This window comes from Anopheles stephensi, chromosome 3, assembly GCF_013141755.1.
Source record: "Anopheles stephensi strain Indian chromosome 3, UCI_ANSTEP_V1.0, whole genome shotgun sequence".
In the NCBI taxonomy this organism is placed as follows: Eukaryota; Metazoa; Arthropoda; class Insecta; order Diptera; family Culicidae; genus Anopheles; species Anopheles stephensi.
Genome location: NC_050203.1, coordinates 15,955,397 through 15,965,330, shown reverse-complemented (window position 1 = coordinate 15,965,330; position 9,934 = coordinate 15,955,397). Strand labels below are relative to the sequence as shown.

The 9,934-nt window shown below is 46.5% G+C and overlaps 1 protein-coding gene across 2 annotated transcripts in view; it reads left to right on the top strand.

Moving 5' to 3' along the window:
- LOC118511248 (LIM and SH3 domain protein Lasp) overlaps nt 1-9,934 on the top strand; it is a 45,459-nt gene that overhangs the window by 15,064 nt on the left and 20,461 nt on the right. For both annotated transcript variants that reach the window (XM_036054096.1, XM_036054097.1), the window contains exon 2: nt 107-201. In XM_036054096.1, coding sequence (XP_035909989.1) covers nt 107-201 — 95 coding nt within the window. The remainder of the gene's footprint in view (nt 1-106; nt 202-9,934) is intronic.

The window sequence follows — 9,934 nt, the reverse complement described above, 5'->3', positions numbered from 1 at the left end:
GAGAAAATGCCCTTCTATCAGCTTAGGTTAAGTAACACACATCCAACCGAGGCTTTGGTGACTCTGGTGACTAACTTTTTTCTGTTTTTTCTTCCCCCACTTTCAGACCTGGCACAAGACGTGCTTCAAATGTCACGAGTGTGGCATGACGCTGAACATGAAGACGTACAAAGGATTCAACAAACTGCCCTACTGTGAAGCGTAAGTAACCAATTGCCAGTTTTTGTTGTTGTGTTGCCCACTTGCACCCCCATTGACGACGTTGTTGCGCAAAATGAAGGCGGCACCGCGAAGTTTCGTGCCGCACGCTCTGTCACCGGAGGAGAGATGCCCTTGACTTGCTTGATATTGTCCGATGCATCGGGACCCGCTTCAGAGCCCCCTGCACCCAACGCTTGGCGGACACAGAGTTTGGTTGTTTGACTTTACTCGGTCCAACATTGGGACCAGCACTTTGCCTTTGTCTCTTACCATAGCAAGAGGAGTCATCCAGGCGAGAGAGTGGTAAGCTGCTCGTCGCTATTTATAAACATTTCGGACGCCATGCGAAGTTTGGTGTGCACACAGAACGGTCCAGAGGGAGAAGCGCATTAGTGACTACCTCCGTGAGCGCATAATCGAAGGGTTCTCGGTCGGTGGAACGCCACAGTGTGTGGCGTCAGAGCTGCATAATAAGAAGGCAATGCATGCGCTTCTGGCCGGCAAGGAAAACCTAGTTCAAGGTCTTTGCTTTCGACTGTGGAAGAACGTTTTTCGCGTTTTATACTTTTGGAAGCTAACTTCTCCCTATGGCTTCCTTCGTGTAGGGTCAATTGGATTAATGAAGGTACGGGGATCGCTAAGTTCGTGTCGTCCTATTCCATGCTGGTGACTACTGCAACATCAGTACGCAATGTTTCGAATCGTGTCCTAATATTTGAGATGTTTAAAACGAAAGCAACAGCGCAATCCCTTCTCCGTCCATCTGTACAGGGCAAGACAAAGAACTTGTTGCATCGCTTCATCGTTTACCAAAAAGCCAAGTTCTTAATTTGTGATCAAGGGTTTCCGTTTTTTTTTCGATTGAATTTCTCCCCTACTTCCAACCGGGCACACAGGAAATTCGATACTTGCAACGGCGAAAGGCTAAACTCATCGAGCAGCACCGAAACTGTTGCTGCTATAATACGCCCGCTTGACGGCGATATTAAGAAGGGAAATATGGGTATATGCTCCAGATGTAATTCCACAAACACGAAAAAGAAAAAATCCCCACCAAACAAGGAGGTTCGAGGGCGCTATCGATATCACAAGCACACACCGAGGCGCGCGACTATTTTTATCGCCAGTCCGTGACGGTGGTGTGTCGGCGCGGTTTGAAAGAACATATCCCCTGAACGAAAAAGCAAAAAGAGCATTGATACCTTTTGGACCTGATTCTGGTTTGCCGGGATTATCCTCCTACTTCGTGCAAGCAACAGTGGCTTAAGAGCTTTCCGAAAGCAGAACACTGGCTAAAGGGAAGAAGGTCTGCCACGTTTCGATCGCTCGATTTGCTGTTGGTTAAGCATTCGTGATTTTCTGTCTGTCTGTCCCGGGCTCAGTTGAGCATAACGCGATCGTCGTGTGGCTTTGACTCTCACGGACGTCAAGTGGTGTTCCGGCCGCCGCTCTTGCGCCCGCTATTTGATGCACGATCTCGAACGTTGAAAAGAAGGGAACACGTTTCCCTCCCCGAAGTATCAGAAGAGAAATTTGATACATCTTCAATGTCCACCGTGGGATTCTTGAAGCATTGATGTTAATTGCTTGCGGAACCTTTCAAATGTTTTGAGATAAAATTGAACAAACAAACAAAAAATAGAGCCACGTAAGAAGTCTTACATCCCGCAGCAGCACTACCAGCTCAGTACGTAAATATCTTCAAGGTCTAAATGGACTTCAGATTTACGAAAAAACACTCTCCGCAAAGCGCTTAACTGGAGAAAGTTTTCTTGAAAAACGCTACGCATCTTTCTTGTGGCCTTTCTTTGTGCACCCTAACATCCTCCACCAGTCGGCAGTGTGATGTTTGTGGTTTGTGCGATTGTTTTTGCCACCTGCCGCTGACGGTTTATCACGAAAAATTAGCCAGTTTATGTAGGTCAGGGGCTCAAGGGTTTTTTTTTGCTTGCGGTACGGTCGGTTGGTCAGTTGGTCTAAATCGTCTAAATGTGGCGTACCAACAATTGTTGGTGGTTGGAATGGGGAAGCATACAGGTTTTTTGTGCCTTCTTTTGGATTGCTCTTTTACTTAATAAAGTATGGTGTTATAAATACTCCAATCTCACCTTCATTCGTTCAACAATTGCCCCCACAAAAACAACTAAACATTGTTTGGCTGGTGGTTATCGTGCTTAGTGCTCTGCTGCTATAGGCAGGGAAGTTTGACGTTTGATTTTCCACGAATAATGATGCGATATCGTCAGCGAGTGAAGAGGAGGCATAAGTGTGTGCTTAACAAAACCCAAAAAAAAAGTGCCAACCGAGACTTTTTGCAACTGTCTGGTGTTTTGTGTTGTGAGGGTGACACGCAAACAAGCATGAAGGTTAAACCCTGCGGGGGTCCAGCAACACATCATTGTACGCAGTGGAATTTAAAAACAGAAACAATTCGGTGAGCATTTTTTTTTTCCATTTCGGTTGCTCCCTCGCTCGTTCTTTCCACCAAGTCCTCAACTCAACTTGTTATCAGAAGCGAGCTGGCAATTGTGCGTACGATCCCCACAGCTGCTTCGGGGTTTTTCGGAACGTTAAACAGCGCACCGATTAACCTGCTAATACGCTGAAGGTATTTCCGTACCTTCTCCGGAACTAACTTAAATGCGCCCTTAATACGCCCTTTTGAAGTTCGCGAGGACGATGGACTCAAGGAACGCGGCACCAGAAACACGGACTTGGCCGATGGACCGTTGGTGCACACTAATTACGCAAAATTACTTCATTCCCTTTCCGCCAATGTCGGTGGCGTTAATTCCGTTCGGTGAGCATTGCCGGTGACCACCACTACCGACCGTACTGCTTACCGGTCCGATTGAGACGAAACGTTTAAGTGGTCACCCGGGGGAAATCGAACACAGGTCGGAGTAATTTTTGATAAATGATTGGTAATGTTAGATAGGGCGGCGGCAGGTACACGCTGGATATAACCGCATTTAGCTCCGCTAAAGGTCAGCTCGATACGCTATCGAGGAAGTTGGAGAAATAAATCATACCCTAGCTGCGAATTCAGCTTCGTGGCAAGGAAAATATCAAAAAATAAAATGGAAGAAATGCGCGCTATCGTGTATTGAATGCGTTAGCGATTAGAGCAGCGAAACGCGAAAATTTTGCACACCGGTACAATACGAAGAGCTGGCCCGGCACGGCCAAAAAAGGTGTTGCAGGTCACGATCACGTGGAAATGGATTTGCAGGAGGAGGTGGAAAAAAAACGGGGCAACCTCCCGCCGATGCATTCCGGCACGAGACACGAGAAATGATTAAAGGGCATTCGTGTGAAGCTTTCTAGTTTGCTAGGGTGACGACTTCTAGCGCCGCCAAATCGAACATTCGCCTGCATTGGCAGCTACTGCTGGAAAAGAGAGAGAGAGACAACGACGCCACGGGTAAATATTTTACATCGCAAAGGTGACTGTTGTTGTAACTTGTAACTGGCCGACACTACCATTATCTGGATGCCGACGACTTACGAGTAAGGAGGGCGCAAACTTCACAGACAGAGGCAGCAAAAAAAGAAAACGCTCGCTATGAATGATCTTTGCGCACTGATAATGACAGGGTGGTCTAAAAGCGACGGCGGCGTGTGCAATAAACATAACGCCATAATCAAAGCCAGCAAACAACTGGACCCTGAAGTCTCTGCGAAGCCTCGGCCGCAAGCGGTTCGCTATTGAATACCTATCATCTGACCAGATCTCGCGTACTCTCTCGTGTGGAGCGTTTGTGTTGGTGATAATCCAATTACTAAACACGCTCGTCCACGGGGTCGTCTGTACTTGGCTGTCAAAATTTGAAAAGGTTACCGGAGTCAGTTACTACTGCTTCACCCTTGGAAGTGTCTAGTGTAGTGTAGCTCCAATTTCCTTTGCTGGGCCATTTTTGAAATAATCGTTTCACGTGACATACAGCTGCTGCTTCTACCAATCAGCTGAGCTACTCGGCGCGGGAGTCTTAACGGTTCGAACTTTCCCGAATTTAAAATGTCACCCACTGGATTTGTTCGTTTGTGTGTGTGTGTAAAGGGAATAGATTTGTCCTGCAAGTTATGGTATTTGAAGAAAGAAAAAAAAACAACACTGTAAAGCTTCCTCCAACGTCCCGAAGTCTCAAGCGTCCCTTCCGCAAGCCCTGCACAGCGCAGTGGCAGTAAGCGTGCATATCGGTATCACCTTCACGACACGGCTTTTCTGTGACCGGTTGTAAATCTTGCCTGTCTGCTCAGGCTTAAGCATGATTTGCGGTATCGGTGTACCGTTCGTGTTTGGATTTTATTTCAGTTTTTCAAATGGACGACATCGGTGGCTTTGGTTGGGAAAGAAATGGGTCGCGCAGTAGCGTGGCTTTAGTAGCTAACGGTGCCCTCCCAGTCAGTTTGAGGGTGATGGTCTAATAACTCTTAACACATTTTGAACCGCTCTTAAGCAGCTCCGAAAGCTTTCGTTTAGCAGTAATACGTTTTGTGCGCAGTTAATGGAGCGTAGCTCTGTAGCTCTGTAGCTTGGTGAGTTGTAATCTGATAGCATTAATCTTACTAAAAAAACTGGAATGATAAATATTTGTTTCAAATTTATTGGTGTTGCAGATTTAAGTAGACTGACTGACTGATTGTGAGTGTAACAATTTTGTTTATTGTTACTTCCCTACTTATCAGGAACCACTTTGCCGTCTTGGCGTGCTGCAAAAGTCTTTGATAGCTCTCACCATCTAGGGCTGTTGTCGGACCAATCGGATAAATAATTGAGGTACGCTACCTCTGTCTATGGGGGGTAGGGCCTTAAAAGACTTAAGGGGCTGAGTTGTCTGGTGACATTCTCAGGACATGACCAGCTCACCAAGATCATCTTATAGCTTATAGAGCTCGTAATTGCAGCGACTCTTTCCGTAGCCTTTCAAACATACAGGGTATTAACATTTTCTGAGGATCTTCTCCCGAAGGTTCTCAAATCTCAAGAGGTGTTTGCCAGTTTTGGGAAAAGTTCAAAGATTCTGAAGCTTGTATATTTGTACCAGAGTTAATACGGAGTTTTCGTCCTGATTCTCAAGTGTCGAACGCATAAGACGACTACATTTACATTTCAATTTCTCTCCCTAGATTCTAAGACAAACCATTCAATTGTATCAATTTTTAACCTTTCCCTGCAGAGCCTCAGGTCCACCAGAGTCTGCTTCAAGTTGTGCGAAAAGTGTTTCGCTCCCGGCTGTTCCAGATGATCTGAGCACGTGTCCGTTGTTATTGGTTGCGCTTGCGTTGCACCGTATAACCCAACATCACCCTGTTATTGCAATCGGTGATTCCCTTAAGGGCGCAGCTCATAATTCATAGAAAAAGCACCTTTTTTCTGCTTGTGTTTTTAAACATCATCGATGCATGACTCGTCCGTTGAACGTTCTCCACAAAGAATTTTCATCTCCCCTCTCGACGAGCGTGCTTTATGGAGTGGTGGGTGTTTGCTGACATTTTGACCTTTTCCAGTCGGTTTTCCAATTCGCTGGAATGCTTCTAAATAAAGATTTTCCTTAAAGCGTGGCTTTCACGAACGCCGCACGATCGCTAGCGAACGGCCTGTGGCACCGTGAAGGTTAGAAAAATATGGAGCGAAAAGGCATTCCAACCACCGGCAACCGGAGGCTTTTTACGGGGACGTTTACTCTTGCCTGGTAAAGAGGGTGCCGTGAAAGCGTCACTGATGGATTCGCCCTCCAACGGGCCTTTGAAGCACCGTTTGATTTCCCGTTTGATGTGAGGTATCTGTACTAGCGCGCAGCTCCCCCGGGGGTGTATGACTTTGACGACCGCAACGGCGCAGCTTGTGCAGAGTCCGGGCCGCCAGGTCATTAAAGTGAAAGTACCGAAGTGTTCAATTATGGTGCTTGGTTGTGGTGCCCGACTGATCGACGATCATGTCCCGGGCTGAAGATCGTTTTCGATGCATCATTCGTTAGTGATGTAAATGTGTGAGTTGTCGGGAGGCTGGAGTTTTACGAGGGTTTGCACTTTTTTGTCTGTGCTGTGTGCTTATGAAGATTAAACGGCATCAGAATTTGAGTAATTGAATCGCATTTGAAGAGGTAGGCAGAGAAAATGTTTTTTCTTTGGGGTAAATACTTATTAAAGTCTTAAATACTTCTCTTTGTTGAGATGTGCCTGCCGTAATGTCAAACCAGATTACGCAAAATTGTCTGAAACTGACACTTTCCTTGCATTATCTGCGTCCTGTACTGTGCACTGAACTGTGCGCCCAAGTCTCCATATTGTCGATTGGCACGTTTTAGCAATCAGCAATCGGCATTTTTCAAAATTTATCAGCTGCTGAACTCTTTACTGACCTAGCTGATTGAAACCATTACGCGGGGATGGCATGTGTTGTATATTCATGCGGCGGCACTGCCGGCCGTTCGGTTATGACATCCAACGGCCCCAAAGAAGCTCCGTGCGAAGACAAACAAACGCTCCACAACGAGCGGTGAGTCAACAAACAAACAGACAAACAAACAAACAAACATCGTTCGCCAATCGTTAAATGAAGTGCGCAAACGGTATGGGAAATATGGGCCCACCGTATGGGAGAGGCCGATGTGATTGACTAACACAACACACTATCGGTGCTGGTCACTGCTGATAGTCAAAGCGAAAGGCCGCATCCTAAAAGGTGACAATATCCACATGCAGCTTATTAAATGATCGTGGAGACTACCGCTCCCGTTTTGATGAGTGGCCGGCGGGATGTTGAGAAATTTATTGCCCAGGGTTTGTGTTGATAAGGTAGACACTGTTGGAATGTTGTGTGAAATGGTTTCGATCGCGACATATACGACGGGCGAGGTCACACGCCGCAAAAGCTTGTGAATAACGCATGAGCAGCTGATGGTGATGTTGGTTAAGCGTCGATCGGTTTATCCGTAATCAATAATTGCGTTAGGCCAGAAGAGAGATGGGTGTGCTGGTTGCTCGAGTAAGTTGAAGTTTGTTTGTACTTTCTAAAAATAAGATTGTTTGTAATACTTTCTTCCATACGCTCCTTACGGCATGATTCGCTATAAACAGCACTGCAACCGTGTGTAATGTGTGTATTTCGATTGTGATGAGCCATCGACGTCAATATGCGTGCTCCAATAGCAATCACTTAATGTGCACAGTGGTACATAGGGCGGACATAGCGAAGTGGATTTTTACTGAATATTCAATTTTGATATATTGAGACTAACTACAAGAGATAAACTACTCTTCATTTTATCAAATTCAAATTTTTGCAGATTTTTGGGGACCGGGGTTCAAATCCCATCTAGACCGTCTCCCCGTACGTAAAGCTGACTACTTTACTACGTGTAAAAATCAAGTCACAGAAAGCCAGAAATGGCAGGCTGAGACCTCTCGAGGTTGTAGTGCCAAGGAAGAAGAAGAAGAAGATGTCAAGTTGGGCGAATTAAGACGAACATTTGTACTTGTTGAACAGGTTACCGACAATAAATTTCAGATTTTTGTTTGGAATTGAATATAATCCAATTATCTGAAACTGGTTTGGATTATCATTTCCTATGAAAAGCCAGAAAATTGGTTTAGACTCTCATGGACTTCGTTAACTGTTTTTGCATATATTATGTCTACTACGATTTTATAGCCAGACCCCTTTTCACTCTAACAACTCCAACATCCATAATGCATCAAGTCCACCGCCTGCCGCAATGTTTCGAAGCGGTCGGGATGTTTGTTTTTAATCCCACAAGCTTCCAATTTCCCCCATCGGAAGGAGGGATGGTCTTCTTGTCGGGTGCCGCGTTTTTCTCACTTCGTCATAGTTCATCGGATGAAGAGTGGTTTTATTTGGAAAATAAAACATAAAAAAACACAGGCGGAAAAACCGTTCCGCAATCCCGGCTTCGGCCACAAAAAGTATAAACAAATCGAGCCATTTTTCTCCCCCCAATAAACAGAGCTATGAATCTCGTCGCCCCATAACTCTCCCTCCTGCTTGGCCTTCCTTCATGTATCTCGTCGTCGTTCCAAAAGAGCCGCTTTTGCAGTGTTTTGCACCGTGTACCGCGTTCACTGGTGTGCGGCCTGAGTAGCATAAACCATGTTTGAGCACGATTTTCGTTGTGGAGCTGTGTTTGTGTGCCGGTTGGCCCCCAGTTGGTGTGCTTCAATCGCGTTGTAGTCTGTCTAAAAGCAACCCTCCCGAATGTCGCCGAAACTCCCGAGTGATTTCGCGAAACCAAGGATAGCCACTTCCGTTGAGTGAGCGCACAAAGTTCGATGCACTTTCGGTCACCCCTCCCTCCCGGTTCTCCCGAATGCAAAGCATGACTTTTGCGGGATGCACTTTTGCCCAAGCTCGAGAGTGTTTGGATACATCTCTCTGTATGTGTGGGCCTGGGGTTGCCTTCATGCCTGCTACCGTACTCTTGTTCCCTTTCTGGTAATCCCTGTTCCGGGGTCTTCCGCGCCATACTCACTGCGAATTCCAAATCGGATCTCGGATGTAAATGAGACGCGACAGAGAGCAAGAGGCACACACACACAGTGCTGCAGTCTCATGTTCCAGTGGTGGCGGTGCATGATTTAATAATCATCGTCTGCATCGCGCCGACGGCAGCCCGGGGAGTTGGGCTGCCCGACGATGCGCACACCGTAGCCATGGACCTGGGGGGGTCTGCTGGTCTGCTGGTTGGTGTGATCTTGTCTCCGTGTAGCGAGAATTCGCGAAAGGCTACATCGTGCCCGTGAGGGTTATGTGTGGGGCCGATTCGTTGAAAAATTTTCGATTTCCGGCAGGTAATTGGGCGGATTAAGGGAGGACGAAAATTGGCTACGGTGTAGATGTGGAAATTGACAACGTTTTACTATCTAATCGGGGAACTGTTAGACGAGAAAAAATGGATAAATCTAGGATTTATGATTTTCATACATTTTCAGATTTCCCCGAGAGATATAAACTTGCTGTGAGCCTAGAACATTCCTCTGGCGAAGATTACATCGGTAATACGTCCGTACACATCCCATTACATCGTGTTTTGTCATGTTTTGTTCCTTGCCTAACCCTCCAGCAATCTCCGGCAATGGCTATGGCTACGTGTGTCCAATTTGGATCCGGTCCAACTCGGTAGAGAACGAGTCACTCTCGGTACCCCTTTGCTGGCCATTCTTGTTTGTTCATTATTATGGGGCGAACCACAGGCAATGGTGGTTCCCATCCCAACAGCAACAAATGGGGAGGGTGCTTTGGTATCTGTGATGGAAGAGCCACTATTGTCGCATCGCGTACATTTTGTCTGCAATGCGGGGTGATGCCGAATTGACCTGGAATTTGGTCGGTGGTGTCGTCCATTATTGAAGGTCTCGACCTTTAACGGGGCCCGCAGGGGTGAAACTGTTCCAAAAATCCTACAAACTTTCGACTGCTTCTGGAACTCGCAACGCGTAAGGGGCGTTGAACTGTTGTTAACCTTTGAATTTGAGTGTCTAGAGTAAAACCTGTCATATCGCGTGGATGTCACTGAACGCGGTCGTTAATTGTAGAAGCTAGTAGCCTCGCGGACCCTACACAGCCACAGACAGTGTTTCTTCTAGTGTTGAAGCACGTCGCTGTCATCGTGGTGGTTTTAGTGCGTGTTTCTGAGATGATGATCGGGGTCGCGTGCTGTGTCGCGATAACGCGTTGGTGTGTTCTTCTTCCCTGCCCCAAAATAACGAACAC